Source organism: Vipera ursinii (assembly GCF_947247035.1).
Source record: "Vipera ursinii genome assembly, chromosome: 12".
NCBI classification, from domain to species: Eukaryota; Metazoa; Chordata; class Lepidosauria; order Squamata; family Viperidae; genus Vipera; species Vipera ursinii.
Genome location: NC_139525.1, coordinates 13,261,592 through 13,283,606, shown reverse-complemented (window position 1 = coordinate 13,283,606; position 22,015 = coordinate 13,261,592). Strand labels below are relative to the sequence as shown.

General features: G+C 43.5%; 1 protein-coding gene across 4 annotated transcripts in view; it reads right to left on the bottom strand.

Moving 5' to 3' along the window:
- The window catches only part of LOC310646029 (synaptotagmin-like protein 2), a 49,823-nt gene that overhangs the window by 4,649 nt on the left and 23,159 nt on the right, over positions 1 to 22,015 (bottom strand). For 2 of the 4 annotated variants that reach the window (XM_083372200.1, XM_083372201.1), the window contains exons 5-15: positions 15,391 to 15,472; positions 12,448 to 12,538; positions 11,285 to 11,369; positions 8,343 to 9,494; positions 6,309 to 6,407; positions 5,184 to 5,275; positions 3,969 to 4,070; positions 2,016 to 2,185; positions 1,223 to 1,325; positions 537 to 698; positions 350 to 428 (exon numbers count right to left, since the gene is read on the bottom strand). In XM_083372200.1, coding sequence (XP_083228326.1) covers positions 350 to 428; positions 537 to 698; positions 1,223 to 1,325; positions 2,016 to 2,185; positions 3,969 to 4,070; positions 5,184 to 5,275; positions 6,309 to 6,407; positions 8,343 to 9,494; positions 11,285 to 11,369; positions 12,448 to 12,538; positions 15,391 to 15,472 — 2,217 coding nt within the window. The remainder of the gene's footprint in view (positions 1 to 349; positions 429 to 536; positions 699 to 1,222; positions 1,326 to 2,015; positions 2,186 to 3,968; positions 4,071 to 5,183; positions 5,276 to 6,308; positions 6,408 to 8,342; positions 9,495 to 11,284; positions 11,370 to 12,447; positions 12,539 to 15,390; positions 15,473 to 22,015) is intronic. The other 2 variants (XM_083372203.1, XM_083372202.1) reach the window with 2 other exon arrangements.

Genomic DNA, 22,015 nt, shown 5'->3' with positions numbered 1-22,015 from the left:
ATCCATTTATTAGAAGACAAAGTGGTAAGGATGCTTTCCTGCTACCTCCTTTCCACCACAACCACTTCAGATGACAATTGTGGACCCTTCCACGCATTCTTTAATTTGCAAAGACTTATCTATGGGCTCTTGATAGGTCACCGAAGCATTTCTGGAAATAAAAATGGAGTTCCCCACACAGCGCGCCAGATTTCCATTTATTTATTCGCTTCTTTGAATCAGATAAAAATAAGGAGAAGGACCTCCGTTTTCTTAGCAGCACCAGGGGTTTTATATTGACTACTTCTGTTCTGATAATATCATTTGGTTTTTCTGAAAACAACTGAGCTGATGTTGGTTGTTTTTTTACCTAGACTTCCCGGAGGGACATATTTGATGGAAAGATTCATCACCCCTCGATGGTCAAGGCCGTTGATGGCGGAGAGGCTCTGGAAAAGAAAAGGCCAGGATAGGCTCAACTCCAGGAACGACCACAGATGATTCAGCCGTCAGAGGTATCAACCTCTAAAGCAGAGTATCAGGCGAGTTGCGCTTACCCGTGGTTTGAGCATGTACCAGTTTAACTTATTGTTCCTCCAGTCCCAGCTGGCCAAGTCAATTTCCATTTCGCCTAAGAAACTGTTCCTTCCCAAGGAATCGTTGTGCCACACGGACAGGTTCAGCTTTTGAATCAGCAAAACCACTTTCTGTATTTTATACTGGGGAGACGGTGAAAGGAAAACGGATACGCTTAAAGAAACCTGTAGTTCAGGTGTTTTGGCTAAACACTTTAGAATTAAGACCTAAGACCCATGAATTGGGTATGTCTAGTTTCATGAAAAGAAGGGCCGGGGGGGGGGGGAGGGAGGGGAACATGAGAGCAGTGTTCAAGTATTTGAGGGGCTGCCACAAAAAAAGAGGCGGTCAAACCTATTCTCCAAAGCACCTGAAGGCAGGACAAGAAACAACGGATGAAAATTAATCAAGGAGAGAAGCAACCTAGAACTAAGGAGAAACTTCCTGACTGTGAGGACAATCAACCAGTGGAACGGCTTTGCCTTCAGAAGTTGTGGGTGCTCCAACACTGGATGTTTTTTAAGAAGAGACTAGACATTCACCTGTCTGAGAGAGTATAGGTTCTCCTGCTTGAGCAGGGGGCTGGACTAGAAGATCTCCGAGGTCCCTTCCAACGTTGTTGTTCTGTTATTTCTTATCTCCCTAAGCCAACCCTTGTTTTTCTTACCCGCAACACCTCGTTGTAAATGGGGCTGATGGTTCTTTTCTTCACTGATGTCTTTCTCTTGCCCATCCTTGCCTTATCTGGAAGCAGGTAAGTTTTCACGTATCTGGAAAGAGATGGCCACTAAGTGGAAAATTCAACTGACCAGGTTCTTGGATATCAACCAGAGATGATCTGGCTTCTGCATTCTGACGATTCGATGGACTTGGGAATAACCCTGGACAAAAGCTATGCTTGCCCATTTTTCTAATCTGAACGTTTCTGCTAGGGTCGTCCAAAATTTAAGAAGGCCCTTTGTCAGGGATGTTGGTAAAATCGAAGGGCCTGTCCTTACGTTGTTGAAGCTATGGTGTCCTCTGGAAGATGTTCCCTTGCCAGATCATCCTTGCATGAGTTTGCTCACCAAATCCACCAATTTCACAAGGAGTCCGAGCAGGGTTTAGGACAACTCACTGCGGCCGACTCAGCACGCCCAACTCACTGCAGCCAACTCGCTGTGGGACATTTCAACGCTGGACAACTCAAGGGAGGGACAAGGGAATTGCAGAGGGCCTTGTCTTGCTTTAGGTTCAAAGTTCAAGGGGTGAGTTGGCCGGGATGAGTTCTCAAGGGTGAGTTGTCCCATCCCGTCCAGCAGAACTGAGACACAAGTAAAGTTCTTAGAGGATTCTCCGGTAATCAGGATATTGCAAATCAAATTCCACACAAACAAACAAACAATGCTTAAGACACACACACACACACACAATGAGGACAGTAGATATTGCTAAGACTTTTTTTTTTACAGTTTACTTACGGATCTGTCCTTCCCTTCTTTTCGTCCACAATTGCCAAGTCTTTGCACTGGGAAACAAAAATTTGGAATTCTTGGTTCTTCTCATCATAATCCAAGGCAAACTGCACCAGCCCCTGAGCATCGACACTGCCAAAATCGCCACTGTACACACTCAGGATGCTGCCACTCACCTAGAGAGAGGAGAAGACCATAAGGTTTAACTGTGAGTGCTTCATACAACAGTGGCGGCGAACGTATGGCACGGGTGCGGCAGGCGGCACTCAGAGCCCTCTCTGTGGGCATGTGCACTGTCACCCCAGACCTGCCTTCTTCCGCAGCCTCACCAGAAGACCCCCTGGAGAAGAGTCGCCCCTGAGTGCGGTCTGCACGGAGCAGTGCAGCCAAGGACATGGCAGCCAGGCAGCGGGGACAAGACTCCACCCTCGCGCCCCGTTGCGCACAGATGATGCTGCGGGGTGTGGACGGAGGGCATGGCTGCAACAGCGCAGCCACACCAGGGCTGCCTGGGCAATCTACTGCGGCGGGCTGTGGAGGTGGTGGGTGGCCTTGTACGAGAGCGGGCGGGGTGCAGAGCAGGGCAAGTGGGGAGACAGGGGGGGTTTGGGGGCACTCAGTCTCTTAAAGGTTCGCCATCACTGCCATAGAAAGTTCACCGGGTGTTTAACAAGTCTCCATCGTTTCAGCATCCGTTCTTGCTTCAAACAGAAGAGAAATGTTATTTCAAAGACTTAGAACTGGGATACACCTTGGGCACAATTAGGTAAAAAGCTCCTGAACTTTCTCAAGTTCAAATTCATCCCTAACCTTTGAAAACTTTGAGTCGCTGCCATTTTTGAAGAGGGAACTAATTACACAGAAAGATTCTTCGGAATGAATCAGCATCAGCTACGCTCACAATAATTTGCCAGAGAAGGGTACACACAGTGCATACATTGAAACGAACCTCCTTTGCCTTACTTAAGACAGAATTTAAGGTAAACTACACTTGTCTTGGATCAACCCAGTCAGGTCAACTGAACCAAAAGCTCATGAATTACTGCACAGATTCTCCTCCCAAGATCTACAAGTAGAATCATGGAATATAAGGGCTGGAAGCATTCTTGCAGATCATCTGGTTTAGCGCAGTAATAACCGGAAGATTTTCTAATCTGAAAATCAGTAACCAGTAAATCAGTAATTCCTAATGCAACTCCTGGTAGTCCTCAACTTAACCATCACAATGCGCCCAAAAATTTAAGTTGTGAAGTGAGAAATTTGTTAAGTGAGTTTTGATACTTAAGACTATGACATTTAATTAACATCTCAGAAAGTATCTCAGGAAGCTTTCAAATAAGGCCACACTTGGAATACGGCATCCAATTTTGGTCACTGCGATGTAAAAAAGATGTTGAGACTCTGGCAAGAGTGCAGAGAAGAGCAACAAAGATGATCAGGGGACTGGAGGCTAAAACATATAAGGAACGGTTGCTGGAATTGGGGTATGTCCAGTTTAATGAAGAAAAGGACGAGGGGTGACATGATCGCAGTCTTCCAATATTTGAGGGACTGCCACAAAGAAGAGGGAGTCAAGCTATTCTCCAAGGCAACAGAAGGCCAGACAAGAAGCAACGGATGGAAATTAATCAAGGAGAGAAGCAACCTAGAACTAAGGAGAAATTTTCTGATAGTTAAAACAATTAATCAGTGGAACAACTTGCCTCTAGAAGTTGTGAATGCTGGAAGGTTTTCAGAAGAGACTGGCCAGCCATTTGTCTGAAATGGTATAGGGTTTCCTGCCTAAGCAGAGGGTTGGACTAGAAGACCTCCAGGGTCCCTTCCAACTCTGTTATTCTATTCTGTTCTGTTCTAATCAGGGTGGCGAGAAGAGGGTGGAAAAGAATTAGAATGGTTTTGGAGGAGCTAAGTGTTTGTTTCCCAAGACTGTCTTGCAGAAGCAACATCTCAAGAACCCACCGAAGAAACAGACGCCATGTCAGAGGAATGGCTGCCCACGCTTGATGTCTTCTTATGCCTGTTGAACTGGAAGCTGATTTCTGAAGCTGTGTCTGATTCGGTCTGCAAAGCACATCAAAAGAGACTTTAAATCTGGCACCATATAAAAACTTACAGCCCTATAAAGATGGATCCCCCAACAGAGCTACAAAGCAACATTATTCTTGGGCCACATCAGCGCTTCAAAAACTCAACCGTCCTCTTAGCTAACCTTTCCGATGAATGAATCGAACATTGCTTCTCCTCGCAAGGATTTCATGATCCCATCCCATGTTCTGAATCCTCTGAGCCAGTGGTGGCGAACCTATGGCACGCGTGCCAGCGGTGGCACTCACAGCTCTCTCTGTTGGCACGCGTGCCACTGCCACCAGCAGCAGGTCCATCAGGCCACCCCCCACTGCCCGGAGCAGGAGCCCACAAAGGAGGCAAAGTGGCCAACTTGCAAGCTCGAGCAGAGGTGGCAGAGCAGAGGTCACCAACCATTGTCGATTGATGGACTGGAAGAAAAGGGAGGGGGAAGCATTTTACATGCATGCATGTGCGCACGGGGCTGCGAGCACACACACACGGCAAATGGGGTGGGGTTAGTGCCTGCGTGATACTCACTAGCCCTGCCCCGTTCTTCCACGGTGCAGCGTCTTGTTATCTGCACCCCGCAGTGCTGCGGCGGCCATTTTTGCGCCTTGCAGCACAGTGGCCCCAATTTTGTGCCCCCAGGTTTTGCGGGCCTGAGGCGGCATTCAGAGGCACCTCCTTGCCCCCCCCGAGGGCACCGCAATGTTGATGCGGCCCTGGCACTTTGTGATAAATACATGGGTTTGGGGTTGCGGTTTGGACGTTCGGTCTCTAAAAGGTTCGCCATCACTGTTGTCTGAGCCCTTCCTTCTGATGGATGGGCCGCACATCCTACTTTTAAGAAGCACCCCAGCGTCTCAGCTCCATCCAGAAAACCAATGCGAGGCAACTGTTTATGAAAGTGACTGGGGGGAAAGGAGACTGGGGTTGAGATGCACTTTCAGCCATGACTTCAGTCTAATCTTTCCATTTCACAGGCTGAATCCCTCTGGGGATGAAATTGGAGATCCAGGAGGGGGAAGACAAGTTATTGATGACGATGGTGATGTTAAAAACATCTACTAGAGGAACAATTTAAAAAGTGACGAAATATCAACCTACCTCAGAGAGAAGGAAAGGCGAGGATCTGCTGAGGTCTTTGGCTCGTTCAGGCTCAAGGTACTGATGACTCAGCACCTGGGGCTTCGTGTAAGCTAGAAACAAAAATAGACACACTTTTTTATGTCCTCCCTTGCTAAGTTGCAAGGTTAATAAGCCATTGCTTGCATGAAGCCTCTCTCCAGGAATGACAGAAATATAACAATTCCCCCAAATGCCAAAAATCACTGGAGGGATGGGGAGAGAGAAATATCTTGGATGAGAATGCTGGGAGTTGTAGTCCACACCCACCCTGGGGGGCGGGTGGCAGGCACTTTTCAGGCTTGCAAAGATTCCATTCAGGCCTGGTATCAAGACCCCGTCAAGAAAATGGCACAGCCTTTGGAACAGGCAGAAGAGTTTTAATTTTGTGCATTATGTTTTCCTCACGAATTGTGAGAGGCTTGACGGTAGCGTGGTAGGAGCAGAGGTGGTGGTGGGAGGAGGAAAGAATAAATAGCTATTTATTGCATCTTTTTTCTTTAGATTTGTCTCCCTCCAGTGGTCAAAACCAAACTTTTGAATGTCCCAAATAAGCTTTTTTTTTTCAGGAGGAAACTGGACTTTCTTGGGGTTTTTTTTTTGAAGACCTTCCACTTCTCATCCTAGAAGCTTCTTCAGCTCTGACTGGATGGTAGGAAATGGAAGGATTTATATTCCTTGCAGACAGCTGGTCATTTGCATTCTTTTAGAAAGTTGTTGAGGCCACCTGGAGGTTTACCTGTGTCCTCAGGATCACCTGAGTAGTGCAAATGGGTGTGGAGCCTTCTTGGCTGCAGGATGTTTTCTGCCCGGTGTCCCTTCGCTGTTGAAGACAGGCGCAGGTGACCCTGAGGACACAAATAAACCTCCAAATGGCTTCAACGGCTCTCTAAAAGAATGCAAATGACCAGCTGTCTGCAAGGAGTGTAGAGCTGAAGAAGCCTCTTGGACGGGAAGCGAAACGTCTTCAAAGAAAAACAAGGAAGTCCAGTTGCCTCTTGAAAAAAAGCACCTTTGGGACAACCGTGGCCTGGATGGCTGAGGATCTCCATAGACAAACTTTTGTTTCTTTTAAACGCTGGGTTTTAAGGAGCTAATGCTACTTACTTTCAGTGGTTGTGTAAAGGTTGACCATGCTTTTTGCAAGATTGTAGGGGTTGGCGCGCCTTATTTTCTTGAAAACAGGAGCGGCAGGGACGTCTCCTTCTGGAACATAGAGAAGTCCATTGGTTGGTGTTGAACAATGGCAGACATTGAGCTTTACAGCTTCCAAAGCGTAACTAATTGTCTCTAAGGAGGGGACGAATCCACAGAGGGGTCAAAAAAGCCAGCTGACAACCATATCCAGGTAGTCCTTGTGGCTATAATTTGAGGACTACCTATATGAATTTTAAAGTATAGAGAGCTAGAAGGAATTAAGTTTCTCCGTTATGTCAGTCCAGATCAGTCTAGACCTAGGGTAGGCAACCTTGGCTCTTTTATGACTTGTGGACTTCAACTCCCAGAGCTCCTGAGTCAGAGTGGCTGGTTCAGCAATTCTCGGTATTGAAGTCCACGAGTCATAAAAGAGCCAAGGTTGCCTACCCCTGGCCTAGGCCTAGGCTGCTTTATGACTCGTGGATTTCAACTCCCAGAATTCCTGAGCCAGCCACGCTGAGGGGAAAGGGAGAGGTTTCCAAGCTGAGCCATGCTGGCTCAGGAATTCTGGGAGTTGAAGTCCACGAGTCATAAAAGAGCCAAGGTTGCCTACCCCTCGCCTATACACTAAACCAGGGGTCTTCAAACTTGGCCCTTTTATGACTTGTGGACTTCAACTCCCAGAGCTCCTGAGTCAGAGTGGCTGGCTCAGGAATTCTCGGTATTGAATTCCACAAGTCATAAAAGAGCCAAGGTCTAGATGTCCTTACTCTAGTGCAATCCCCTAAGAGCAACCAAAAGCAAAACAGAAGAGGGGCTGTGTGTTGATGCATCTCCAGAGTCAAAGTCTGGTTGATATTGCTGGTGGAGATCACCCTGGAGAACCACAGTGATCCATGAGCATTATACATACAAACCCTAGTTACTTCATGATGGCTACTAATGCAATTTCAAGCATTAACAAGACTGGAAAGCCTGGGAGTTTTGTGTTCAAATACAAATTCCACTGCAAACTGTTAACTGAGCAGAAAGTGGTTTTTGAACTAGTGTGAATTTCTTGAATTTCCTTTCCCACTAGTAGGATTTTTTTCTTGCTGGTCATAGTTATGGAGAAAGGTCCTCTACTGATGCATTGGGGACTTGACGAGAGGATTGTTAAGATATTGACACAATTCTTGGCTGTCCCGTAATGCTTTAGAGAACATTCCCACACATCCTCTCCTTACCCTCTGACATGTTATTGTCCCTTGAAAGCATTTCTAAAAGCAGGTTTTCCTTCCTTGCATTCAATTAGGACTGGCAGGGGAAAAAATGAGAAGAATTTCTCTGTTCTGCTGGAATGCAATCAAAGTTAATGATTTTATCCACTGTTGTGGCTAGGAAAACTGTTGTGCTGCTTCGGAGAGACAACGGGCCTCTCACGTTTTCTTTTCAATGAATTCACCAGCACATTTTCAGACAAAACGACGTGAGCTTTCATCTGTGGCAACCAAATGGTATTAGCGTTTTCTGGATGATCACAGGCTAGCAATGTGTAGCAGTTATTAATAGCCTAGATGTTTTAATATTTTAATTTTAATTGGTGTACCAGACTGACATTCTCAAACGGAATTGGAAGGGGGGGGGAAGGAATAAACCAGGATGAGAAATAATTTTGATTTGATTTATATTTCCTTGATATTCAATACAGTTGCTACCGTTCTTTTCAAGTGATATAGTTAACAGTTTTCCTTTCTGCCATATAAAAAGCATTGCAATTTGGTAACCATTTTTTTGGAATTGTAAAGGGTCAACTCCACATGATGAGGGGAATGCACAAAGCTCTGTATATCAAATGGTTTAAACAAGGAAAAACATGTTATGGAGTAGATAAATAATTGCATAAGTTATGGACCGCTGTACGTACATTATATGTGTATGTGTGGGTGGGTTCTATATGCCTTTGTGTGTCTATACATCTACCAGCCAATGCAATTATTTCATTTAACCAGGAAACGTCAGTACCTGAAGGCACATAACTATTCACTTCTTGAGTGTCTTGATTTTCATCCTCTGCTTGGTTTTCTGGAAGGTCCTCCATAAAACTACAGAGTTCAGCTTCATGCAGGATCTCAGTCGTTTCCAGATTTTCCAAATCAGGACATCTTTCTACAACATCGACCCCTGGATCCATCTCCTCTGATGGTACGGACTCAATCAAGATCTGAACCCTTCCTGCTAAGGAATCCACCTCACGTTTGTTTTCTTCGATCATGACAAACTCATCAGAAGGGATCTCTGGCTCATAAATGATCCCTCTCGGTTCTTTGATGGGTGCCTCTATTTTGACCGAAGGTACCCTCATGGGTAATTTTGACCTCTTGGTGGAACGCTGGGCTTTCCGTTCTTCTTCCGCTGAAGACTGCTTCCCATTCCCCTCACTTAGATGGTTCCGATTTCCCAATGAGCCTTTGCGTCTGCCATAGGACGATCTGGGGATGTGGGAGCCTGATCCTTTCCTTGGTGGGGTCGTATAAAGAGATTCGTCTTCGCTGGAAGACAAGAACATGGATCTGTTGTAGACGATTCTGATTTTCGTGTTCACATTGGAACTAAGCTTGTCATCACTCATCTGGCCTTGATTGGACTGGGCCAAGAGAGACCGGTTCAGTCTGGATGGCCTTCCATTGACCTCTGCGGGGTTGGCTTTTTCCACTGGTTTTTCTTCTGCATCGTTAGCCAAGAGAGACTCACCACCTTTCTCCCAAAAGTTCTTCAAGTTTTTGAAGTGTGCACGGTCGACGCCAATTTCCTCGTCATTGTTACTGACTGATGAAATGATAATGTGATGGGCATCCGGTTTCAGTGGAGGACCATCTTCCTCTCCGACAGGTGGGAACTTGAAAATCTTCAAGGCTTGGGTCTTCTCTAAACCCAGCCCAGATTTCTTAGCTCCATCACTGTGGGTGAAGTTGGGAGACAATAATGGCTTGCTTGATTTTCTGTTCACTGGTATTCGGCTAGGGGGGTTGACTTCTTTTTGCAGAGCTGGTTGAAATCCTCTGATTTCCTGAACGCCGTCAGGGACATCCTCCACAATGTTAGAAACGTAATCTCCCATTGAGTAGGACAACTCATCAAGAAGCTTGATGGAACTCTCTGGTGAGAGTTCACACCCTATGGGAAAAAGACAAAAGAATGAATCTCCAGAACCGTAGTCACTGAGTTTACACACCAGTTAGTTCAAACAGGGGTCCTCCACACACATTGGACTATCCACCATTTCTCAGAATTGTAGGAATTTTAGAAGCTGAACGTTCTCTTGTGATAGGTGTTAAGCAAACACGGTACCCATCCATCTAAAAAGAATTGTTGCTTACAATCACAAAAGGATAAATAGTACTAAGGTTGGGACCACATTTGGTATCTTCAGATAGGACTCAGGATATTAATTCTGGCAAGGGGCATTGCTCTTGTCCACATTGGACTATTTTTAAATTTCCAAGAGTGCCTCCACGTAAAAATGGTGCGGCTATTAATGTAAATGATGGAACAATCTGTCTAAGGTTGCTTGTAACCCAGCTTTTATCTGCCACTTCATCCAGATAAGTTCGCTAAGTTGTCACAACAGAGAAGTGGAGACAACTCAAAGTTAAGCTCTGATTGGATTACCACTGTAGTCTGCAGTCAAATAGCAAATCATAGTTTCCCAATTGAAGTGGGAGAGGAAACCACGGTTTAACAAAACCAAGAAAGAAAAAAGCATTCTATTCAAACAGAAGAGAAGAGGAACCTTGAATATACAAGATTTGTTAGTAGCCTAATCTCCGATTTAGGTTATGGTTTCACTTATCAGCTACATTTTTGCTCAGTTTGAAAATGGGCAAAGTCAGCTTAATCAGGAATAGAATGGAAATAAGACAGAAGGAAACAATGTAGGCTAAGTCTCAATTTCAATAGCAATAGCCCTTAGACTTATATACCGCTTCACAGTGCTCTACAGCTCTCTCTTAGCGGTTTACAGAGTCAGCCTCTTGCCCCCAACACTCTGGTTCCTCATTTTACTGACCTCGGAAGGATGGAAGGCTGAGTCAACCTTGAGCCGGTCAGGATCGAACTCCAGGCTGTGGGCAGAGTTAGCCTACAATACTGCATTCTAACCACTGTGCCACCAAGGCTCCTAATGCAACATCCGACCACCTACAGCCATAGCAATAGCACTTAGACTTATACGCCACTCCACCATGCTTCACAGCCCTCTCTAAGCAGCTTACAAAGTCAGCATGTCATTCCCAACAATCTGGGTCCTCATTTTACCAACCTCAGAAGGATGGAAGGCTGAGTCAACCTTGAGCCAGTGAGAATCGAACTGCCGAACGGCTGGCAGCCGGCAGTCAGCAGAAGTAGCCTGCAGTACTGCCTTCTAACCACTGCACCACCAGGGCTCTTTCAAACCACCATCACTCTTCTTAAAATATTCAGCTGATCAGAAACATGAAGTTTATCCTGTTCGTTCTTCACTAGCAGCAGTGGTCAACACATCCACTGACTACATATTGTCTCTTAGATCCAATTTGGGCGTCAGCCACCCAGCCTCCATCTAAGATTAATACTGCTGAAAATGGGTGGCAAATTGCTAGACATTAGTAGTGCAATTTCATTGTCAGCTGAAAAACAGAAGAAATAAATTGATGTAAATAGTTTTAGGATAAAGTAACAAGAAAACGCTAAACGCAGACTTGCAACACACAACAACTTGTTTACTTGGGCAATAATACTTGTGCCCTATTCTCCAACCCTTAAAAATAACACTTAAGTGTGTGTATGTGTGTGTGTGTGTGTGGGGGGCTTGCCCTGAAATAAAGTTAGCCATATTCTCTCCCTGTGGGAATGTGTTGCCTCATGCTTTGTGAAAAACCTCATTCCTTGAGTTGAAACTTTTAAAACATGATTTGTAGTTTTCTTACCAACTTCTGAGTTTTCCCTTGTAGCCACAAATGGACTGACCACAACTCCACTGTCTGCTGGAGATACATCTTCTACACTGGATTTCTGAAGAAGAAGAAGCAAAAGACCAGATTTTTGTAACCAAAACAGAAAGGCTGATGGTTTGTTAGGATTTGATGAGGTTACCAAGACTGAACTACTAAACCTTAAAGGTAGGGATGACAAAATGGAGAATGGAGCGCTCTTTTTAGATGTTCCCTCTACGTGGGAACTGAAGGCATGAAGGGGACACATGCCCACCATCTCATCTTAGCTTCCATTCAGTAGATTTAGCAGAAGGATGAATGGGCTTTTCAATGCACCCTTCCACATAAACTGTAGGTAGGTCCAAACTGTCAAAAATCCCAGTCATGGCAGGTTTCTTGACTGCACAAAAATCTGTCTGCATAAAGTTGGTGACAATGACAACAATTAATCGGTTGAACAACTTGCCTCTGGAAGTTGGGGATGCTCCAACACTGGAGGTTTTTAAGAAGAGACTGGACAGCCATTTGCCCACTTAGAGTCTCCTGCTTGAATAGAATAGAATAGAATAGAATAGAATAGAATAGAATAGAATAGAATAGAATAGAATAGAATAGAATAGAATAGAATAGTTGGAAGGGATCTTGGAGGTCTTCTAGTCCAGCCCCCTGCTCAAGCAGGAGAAACTATACTGTCTCGGACAGGTGAATGTCTAGCCTCTTCTTAAAAATTTCCAGTAATGGAGCATCCATGATTTTTGAAGGCAAAGCTGTTCCACTGGTTAATTGCCCTCACTGCCAGGAAGTTTCTCCTTAATTCCAGGTTGCTTCTCTCTTTGGTCAGTTTCCAACCATTATTTCTCATCCTTCCCTCTGGTGCTTTGGTGAACAACCTGGCACCCTCTGCCTTGTGGCAGCCTCTCAGATTGAGTAGAGGGTTGGACTAGAAGACCTCCAAGGTCCCTTCCAAATCTGACATTTTGTATTCTGATGTCTGTACCTTTGTTTCAGGCTTCCGGCGAATGAGGTGGAGCTTCCCCATCCCCAGTTCCCTCTCTATGAGGTTGAGATTCAGGTGGAGGACATATCTAACAAGACCTAAGTTTCTTGAGATCAAGTTCCATGCTACTTCCTTGGTTTTTATTTTTTATTTTTACTACCTTTTCTAAAGAGGAAGGCCGGGCCAACAATTTCTCTCTTGGCTTTGACTTGAGTTGCCCTTCTGTAGAATTCAAACCAGCTTCATACAACCTGTAGAGACAGAACAATATTTCATCAGAAGACCCAGAACTTGAGACATGAGAGAAACGATGTTGCTTCTGGACACAGGCGGTCTCATGTTGCTACTTCTCATGGTTTCTCCCACTGTTCTGATAGATAAGAAGCACCATAGAGTGAAGGAGTTTCTAGTCATATTCAGTTTGGCAGAACCTAAATCAGGGGTCTCCAAACGTGGTAACATTAAGACTTCTGGACTTCAACTCCCAGAATTCCCCAGCCAGCTTCTGTCCTCTTAGAAAAGTTTGGCCAAGTCTAAAAAACATGGAGGAATTCTTTGAACCACGGAAATGAACGGTTTTATAGCACGTCCCCGTAAAAAAGAACTGATATTTAAAAAGAAGATTGTGCCATTGTTACACACCATGATATATACCATTGTTAGTTGGATATAAGTTTAAAGGGGGCTTCTGGGGGAGAAGGAAAGGAGATAAAAAAAAGCATTGGTCAGCATGGTGTTAAATCCAGGCCATACAAGCATAGCAGACAAGTTAAAATGCATTCAAGTGCAGGACCATGGATTGATTTTAAAATGCTGGGAATTTTAAATTTTACTTTTTTAAAAAAATATTTCTTAAAGTGTTTTTTTAAAAATATTTTTAAAAGTTAATTTTTAATTTTAAAATTTAAATTTTAAAGTGCTGGGGAATGCATAAGCAAGAAATCTGTAATTTCCAAGCCAGAAAAGGCTATTTTATACCATTGCAACCCTACATTTCTCTTCCATATCTGCTTATTCATACATATATGGGCAACATTCAGGCAACAGTGATGGCTGCTTGCTTTAACTTTAGTCTTTTGTGCAGAAGTGCTGTATAGACCATGATGTGTAGCTGGGTGAAGACTTAACTAAGGTTGGTTTATAAAAACAGTTCTACTGAAGCAAAGCAGGGCTGGAATTGTAAACCCAGCTGCAAGATGCAAGCATCTTGAAAAAGTTTCCTGTAGTAAATGGGAAATTAATTTAATATTTGAAATATAGGAGAAGCCAAGTGCTCCAGACGTCAGCCCCATTTAAACCAGAATCTGATCCAAAAGCAAATCTATATGTTTGATGTATTGAATTGCAAAATGCTCAGTTCCCCCCCCCCATCTAGTTTCTTGGCAAATGAACTGCTAGGAAACACAAAGCTGTTCGGTTCCTAGATAAATAATCTAGCAAACTGCATGAAAGTGTTCCAGCATTTCAGCTGGAAAGATTTATTATTAGCTTTTCTTTTGCAAGCTGGCTTTACAAGCTTTCTTTTTGCAGTCAACAAAACCACGGCCGGAATTGACAGCTGTGGTTTTACCTGCCAGTTTAAAGAACAAATAGTGCCTATTTTTGCAATGAGGCTTTAACAGGGCAGGTTTTAATTCTTGCCCAGTCTCTAGAATTTCAAACTTGGTTGTGCAATGGACTTCAACAATCTCACTGGGAAAAGTCCGGAAGAGAGGGACAATTAAAAATACAATACAAAAGGAACCCATTCCCGCTGGTGCTTAAATGTAAAATGCCTCCTTTCTTGATAGCCTAACACCAACAATGTCAAAACTGAACTCTCCCAACCTCCACTTCGAAAGCAGCATGCAAAACAAAAGACTTTTGCTGAATCACATTTGGGGGGGGGGGGGAAACACAGCTTGATATGTTGCCAAACCTTAACAGGATAAAGATATCTTGGCAATTCCTGCAAAAGGTTTTAAAATAACTCTGATTTAGTATATAAATAGACAAACAACTGCATTCCTGCAGTACACTGAGCTGGGATGGTGAAGGACTGGATTTTCTGGATTCGCACAATACAAGGAACCCAATGTTAGCCAGACCAAGGTTAAAATTAATCACCGTGTAATGCAGCCTCCAAGTTTGCACCTGAGCTACTGAGGGCCCCTGAATCCCATCAGCAGAGCATCTTCCTCCTTCACTTCTCACGCTGAGCCTGCATTTCTCATCGCAAAAGCTTTGCTCACGCTACTGAAAGCTCCCCACCATCTTGCCTTCATTTCCTATTCTTCTCTTGCACCAAAACAATCGTCCTGACTTGGTCTGAAGGTCTCCTTCTATCTAACCCAATTCTGCAGTTTTTCCCAGGCTGCCCCCATATCCCAAGAATCCTCTCAAGATTTATGGATGGATGGATGGATGGATGGATGGATGGATGGATGGATGGATTGAAGGACATTGATGTAACCACTCTTCTTAACCAAGGTAACTCTTGGTGCTGGGTTATCAAGAAAGGATGCATGTTGCATTTGAACTCCAGTGGAGGACCGAAAATTACAGACGTGGAAAAAAAATAAAAATACAGTAAAAGCAACAATGGATGAAAAACCCAGTCAAGATGACTCTAAACCTTTTCCAACAGCCTGAAACCAAGAAATCTTCAACAGCAGAAAGCAAGTCCGCTCACATGCCAGATTCCATTAACATCTCGGTCCTAATGCTTGGGAGAAAAGCAAGGCCTTCTAGAACAGCAGCGGAGTTGTAGCTGTCCAAGGATCAGCAGGAAAGGTTGTTCCATAAGGCAGGTGCCACAACAGATGCTATTATGATGTCACACTTTTTCTTTCTCTTCCTAAGCCCGCTGACCCACTCTATCTCCAATTTTCTTGGATTTGCCTAGTTTTTGCCCTCAGCTTCCATCTGAAGCTCCTATATTTTGCCCATGCTCATCCAAAATAAATAAATAAATAAATAAATAAATAAATAAATAAATAAATAAATAAGGGCTTTGTTGGAGAAAAAGCAGGCTATAAATGTCATCTATTAGTAATAAGAGGTTCACAGCTAAGCAAGGAACACACCCTTAGGTTAGTGCTTTCAACTTGCGTTTAAGGATTACCTTCCTTCTTCTGAGGGAGGCGAAGACGAAACAGCTGCCTGTCCACCTTCCACGATTTGGGGGAGGAATTCATTATCGGTACCTGTTGAGAAAAGCCAACATCTGTTTTCTAAGAATGCTACATTTGGAAATTCCTTGGCCCTCCCTGCAATAAGACGAGGGGCAATTAATAATGAAGAACAATCAGCCACGCTATGGTAATTCAGCAGCGTTGAAAGGTTCTTGAATCAACAGTGGTTGGAATGGTTTTGGAATGGTGTTGTTTCCCCCACCCACCAGAAATGAATCTGATCATGCCAGGAAGCAGCATGGAGCTGAACTCATGGGCGAGAGCTGGGTGTGCAAAATGACAACACGTTGTGTTACCAGGATGCAAGTTGACAACGCTAGCACAGTTTAGTTTTGCTTTTTATGTTGCCTTTTCGTTCCAAAGCTTCAGATAATGTACATTGCAGTCACTTTTTGCCTTATGGGATAGGCTGAGGAGGAGGAGCGGATGGGGAGAAGGACTAGCCTTAGGTCTTTCTATTCCTACTCTACCACCTTCACCTTGCTGGATCTTGAGATGAGAGGGAGGGACTGGCCCAAAGTCAGTTACTGTAGCTGAGGAATACCAGAACACTAGAAACTCAGTCGCCCCTCATTATTTATACAGTACATCATCCTTTTGACATCATCCTATCTTCATCACCATCATCATCATCACTGCATCTGCATCATCGTATCATCATCACTGTCATATCATCATCATCATCATCATCATCATCATCATCATCATCATCTCTTCGTCACCATGTTATCATCATCATCATCATTGCTGGAAAAATCCCCATTAAAGTTATTTCAACCAGCCACCAGGCCTTGACCTAAAGGCAGGATTACATTCCTGTGAAATTGCACCAAAATTAATTGCAATCTTCCAAAAATGGAACTGCCAGTGTTGCAAGTCGCTTGGTACATATCAACAACTTTAGGGGTGACACCTCACTGAATGTTTTCAAAGAACTGAGAAAAATATTCTTTCTGAATGAATCTTGCTCTTAGTTTATTGTCCACACTGCCTAATAGCAAATGCAAATTGTATTTGCATCCATCCATCCATCCATCCATCCATCCATCTGCCTATGCATAAAGTGATACAAAGAAGAATTTGGAGCCAGGCTAAGTTGCTAGTAGCCAAGCCTCGTACCACAAAACATTCTTGCTTTGGTGAAACTGTTTTGGCTGAAAAGCTGACCTCACAAAAGAAGAAATTTTGTAAACTTCAACAATGATTTCTTAAATTTTGGTCACCGTATTACAAGAAAGATGTTGAGAGTTTGGAAAAAATCCAGAGAAGATCAACTAAGATGATCAAAGGCCTGAGACCAAAACATACGAAGAATGGCTACGGGACTTGGATTTGGCTAGTCTAAAGAAAAGAAGAAATAGGGGAGACATGATAGCAGTGTTCCAGGATTTGAGGGGCTGCCACAAGGAAGAGGGGATCAGGTTGTTCACCAGAGCACCAGAGGGAAGGACGAGAAACAATGGTTGGGAACTGATCAAAGAGAGAAGCAACCTGGAATTAAGGAGAAGCTTCCTGACAGTGGGGACAATCAACCAGTGGAACAGCTTACCCCCAGAAATTGTGGGCGCTCCATCACTGGAGATTTTTAAGAAGAGACTAGACATTCACCTGTCTGAGATGGTATGGGTTCTCCTGCTTGAGCAGGGGACTGGACTAGAAGATCTCCAAGGTCCCTTTCAGATTCTATTCTATTCTATTCTATTCTATTCTATTCTATTCTATTCTATTCTATTCTATTCTATTCTATTCTATTCTATTCTATTCTATTCTATTCTATTCTATTCTATTCTATTCTGATCAGAGGTGTCCAACCGTGGCAACTTGAAGACTTCAACTCCCAGAATTCCCAAGCCAGCTACATCAAGTTGGACACCCCCAAATTAAATAATCATAGTAGCTATTTTTAAATAGTTTTCCTAAAAGGTAACAATTATACAAATGCAGTCTTTGGCAAAAAAAGATTGGATGAGCATGGATATTTAAAATATTTATTTTTGTAGGATTGCCTGTGTTTATATGTATATAGATGTATGCACAATCCCAATGTTTCTTTCCCTTAAGGTGTTTTTTTTTACAATTTTGTAAGTTTTCCTGTTCTATTCTGACATTTTGTTTTAATTAAAAAAAATCCCCAGAATTCATGTTGCAGAAATTTAACAAAGGAAAAAAAACATGAGGGTTAAAATCTATAATTTTGTGTTTGGTTGCTCTGCACTGAGAGAGCAAAACTTTTAATATCTACCATCTTCTTGTACTTGGAAATTCACCCCAGTCTCCACAAATGCTGGTTATGTTTGGCTGTTTAAAGCTAGCCAGAGTGAAGGCTTGTCAGGGCCATAGCCAAAGTAGAGAAATTTAGCACATGCAGCCCAAGAGAAAATGGGCAATGGGTAGGATACTGACAACAGCAAACTCTATCAAAACTCAGCACCTCAACACCTATTTAAACCCTACACGGAGATCGAGTTTGGCTTTTTTTTTTCAGGAGGCCAAATAACCAATCCAGATCAAAGCTAAACAAGGCAGAACTGTGTCTGTCAACAGAGTTAATCTGCTGCAGGATATTAAGCCAGCAACTTCCTGTTTGAAACCCAAGTTATTTGAACTTGGCAAACAGAGGAGGTGACTGAGTGAGGGCTCATAAAAGGAGATGCCCTGTGCTTGTTCGCTCTGGCAGAGAAGAACACAATCATTTTTTAAAAAAATTCCTTTTTGCTCTGCTAGTCGAAAGGAAAATAATGCAGGCCAGGTAAATTGTGCAGAGAGCGTGCAGAGTGCTGGGGGTGGTGGTAAATGAAGCCTTAGAGTTTCAAACTCATCTGTTAGGACTGAACTGCCAAAGGAAGTTTCATTTCAAGCATCACATGGGTAGGGGGCAAGATCGGGTGCAACAGAACATGGAGCAACAGAGTTGGGAGGGACCTTGGAGGTCTTCTAGTCCAATCCCCTGCTTGAGGAGGAGACCCTATACCAGGGGTAGGCAACCTCGGCTCTTTTATGACTCATGGACTTCAACTCCCAGAATTCCTGAGTCAGCTATGCTGACTCAGGAATCCTGGGAGTTGAAGTCCATTCAGGAATCCTGGGAGTTGAAGTCCATGAGTCATAAAAGAGCCGAGGTTGTCTACCCCTGCCTTATACCATCTCAGTCAAACAGTTTCCCAATCTTTTCTTGAAAACCTCCAGTGATGGAGCACCCACAACTTCTGAAGGCAAGCCGTTCCACTGATTCTTCTCACTGTCAGGAAATTTCTCTTTAGTTCATCTTAAAAGTTGCTGATATTGAGAAACACCGATCTCTGATCAAGATCCTCACAATTTTTGGCCAGTCTGGCAGCAACACTCAAGATCACCTTAGATCTTAAACTAGGAAGAGACCCATGCAGCCACCCTTCCTTTGTAAATCTAAGACAAAAGAGCAAGGATAAGAGTAACTTGTCTAAACTTGTTCATGCCATTCAGTTCGTAAGAATTCGTAACGTTCCCTTTTTACTACATTGGTTACCAGTTGTCTTCCGGGTGAGGTTCAAGGTCTTAGTGATGGTTTTTAAGTCCCTACATGGCATGGGTCCGGAATACCTCGGGGACCACCTGCTGCCGGCGTCAACTCCCCTCCGCCCTGTGCGTTCCCACAGAGAGGGCCTCCTCAGGGTGCCTCCAGTCAGAGAATGCCGGCTGGTGGCCCCCAGGGGGAGGGCCTTCTCTGTGGGCGCCCCGGCTTTGTGGAATCAACTGCCGGTGGAGCTCCGGATGGCACCGGATCTCCGCTCCTTCCGGCGCGGGTTAAAGACCCACCTGTTTGAACAAGCTGGCCTGGCCTGATGGGGAGTTAATTTGGGTTTTAAATATTTGTATATTTTATTGTTTTATCTTGGGCATTAATTTAATTCTATTTTAACTTTTGTAGTTTTGTACTTTTATCATATGCCCTGTTCACCGCCCTGAGTCCCTTGGGAGAAGGGCGGTATAAAAATTTAATAAAACTAAAACTAAAAACTAAACTACTGCAATTTTTCTTTTAAGGAATACAGTATTTCAAAACAAAAAGATTCCTCCATCTCATCTAATCGTTCTTAATATTCAAGCAATTCATTTTTGGATTTCTCTTTACTGGAAATTGTCTATCTGACATATAGAAAGCTGTTCTTGAGCCTTAAAAAATGTAAAAGGTGGTTTTCAATACAAGCCTAAGAAAACAATGACTTGGAAGGAGAAACTTTGGTGTTCTTATAAATAACATTGTGAACTCAACACTTGTCCAACCTGTTTCTCTGGCTGGGTTCTTTGTTTGGTTAAAGGTCCACCTTTTAAAATCTCTTCACCAACTTACTATCTGGTTGAAAACAGAGTCCTGATAAACATAAGAATTTCAGAGTTATATAAGCTCCGACAAATTCAGGTTGATGTGGCTTTATATTTTCTATTCCAGCGTTTCCCAACCTTAGGAACTTGAAGATGCGTGGACTTCAACTCCCAGAATTCCCCAGCCAGCATAGCTGGCTGGGGAATTCTGGGAGTTGAAGTCCACGCATCTTCAAGTTCCTAAGGTTGGGAAACCCTGTTCTATTCAAGTGCCATGTCAACATTAGTTAGGGTCGTCTCAAATGCAAAACATGGATCTATCAGTTGAGTTTGAACCCGGGTATCACCAATAAAACAGAGCCAACCAACCGGCAAGTGGTGGTGGTTATTTGCATTATATTTTTTGATACATGAAATGAATGTAGGTAAATGTGTAAGATTCTAAATAAAGCTCTAAAACGCACACTAAATCTACATACAATTGTAAACCAAGAACCAGCTACCCAGGATAGAGTTAGAATTGGTCCAGCAGTTAGCTTTATCTGCTGTTTTAATTTCACATAACTGATTCTTTTTTTTTACAGTTTACAGTTTTTTATTAGTTTATAATATAAAATACAAAAATATGAAAGCAAACAGTAGGAAAAATAAGGGAGGGAAAGGGGAAAGGAGAAGTCGAGAAAAGAAGGGAGACAAAAAAATGGCGTTGACTTCTGACTCCCTCTGGTGCAGTAGAATAAAACTAACATCAAACCTCAACTTTTTACTTTTATATAATGGTATAAAGTAGTCATTTCTATTACAGCAAATCTATCTAGTCCAAGGGTAGGCAACCTTGGCTCTTTGATGACTCGTGGACTTCAACTCCCAGAATTCCTGAGCCAGCTTGGCTCAGCTTGGAAACCTCTCCCTTTCCCCTCAGCGTGGCTGGCTCAGGAATTCTGGGAGTTGAAGTCCACGAGTCGTAAAAGAGCCGAGGCTGCCTACCCCTGTCCTAGGCCTAGGCCACTTTATGACTTGTGGACTTCAACTCCCAGAATTCCTGAGCCAGCGTGGCTCAGCTTGGGAACCTCTCCCTTTCCCCTCAGCGTGGCTGGCTCAGGAATTCTGGGAGTTGAAGTCCACGAGTCGTAAAAGAGCCGAGGTGGCCTACCCCTGATCTAGTCAGTAAAACCCAAAATCAAAGCTTCATTTTTTCCCCCACCTCAAGCACAAAGTCCCGAAGCAGTTTCCAAATAGAAACCATAAGTATCTGTGTTGGTTTTGTTTTTGCTAATTAGACAGGTTTATTGTTATAGAGAAGGGACGTGGTGGCTCAGTGGGTTAGGACGCTGAGCTTGTCGATCAGAAGGTCGGCAGTTTGGCGGGTCGAATCCCGAGTGCCGCATAGCAGAGTGAGCGCCTGTTACTCGTCCCAGCTTCTGCCAACCTAGCAGTTCGAAAGCACGTAAAAAATGCTAGTAGAAAAATAGGGACCACTCCGGTGGGAAGGTAACAGTGCTCCGTGCGCCTTTGGTGTCTAGTCATGCCGGCCACATGACCACGGAGATGTCCTCGGACAAGCGCTGGCTCTTCGGCTTTGAAACGGAGATGAGCAGCACCGGCCCCTAGAGTCGTAAACAACTAGCACACGTGTGTGGGGGAACCTTTACCTTTATTGTTATAGAAATGGTTTGTACATAACTGTTGTGTAAAAGTAAAAAGTGGCGATTGCAATGTTGTTATCTTCTACTGTGCTAAAGAGCGTCAGAAGTTGGTGCCTTTTTTTTCTTTTCTTTTTCCTTTTTATACTATCTTTTTCCTTTTCCCTCCCCCTTCTTCAGGTTTTCTATTTTTTAAAAAAATTCTCATAGTATTTTATATTTTGACAAGCCAATAAAACCATTATTATAAAAAAAGGGATTTGTTTTTTTCTTTCTTTGATCAAAGCAGTCAATTTAGCCATCTCTGCTAACTCCGGCAACTTTTGCAGCCCTTCATCCACTGTGGGGGTTGAAATGTCCTTCCCATATTAACTGATTCTTGTTTATCTATCAAACCATTATGTTGCCAACATATTTTTTTATATTTCACTTAAAACTTTTTACCAAGTCTTCGTTTCAGGGAATTTTAGAACAGAGAAATGGTTCGTGTTACTTTGGGAGGTGAGCCAGAACTTACCCCTCCCCAAATTTAAAAGCGACAGCAAGATTGATATCAGTCAAGCTATCAGAGTGGGGGGGGGCATCAAAATTGATGACAGGTGGTCCTCAA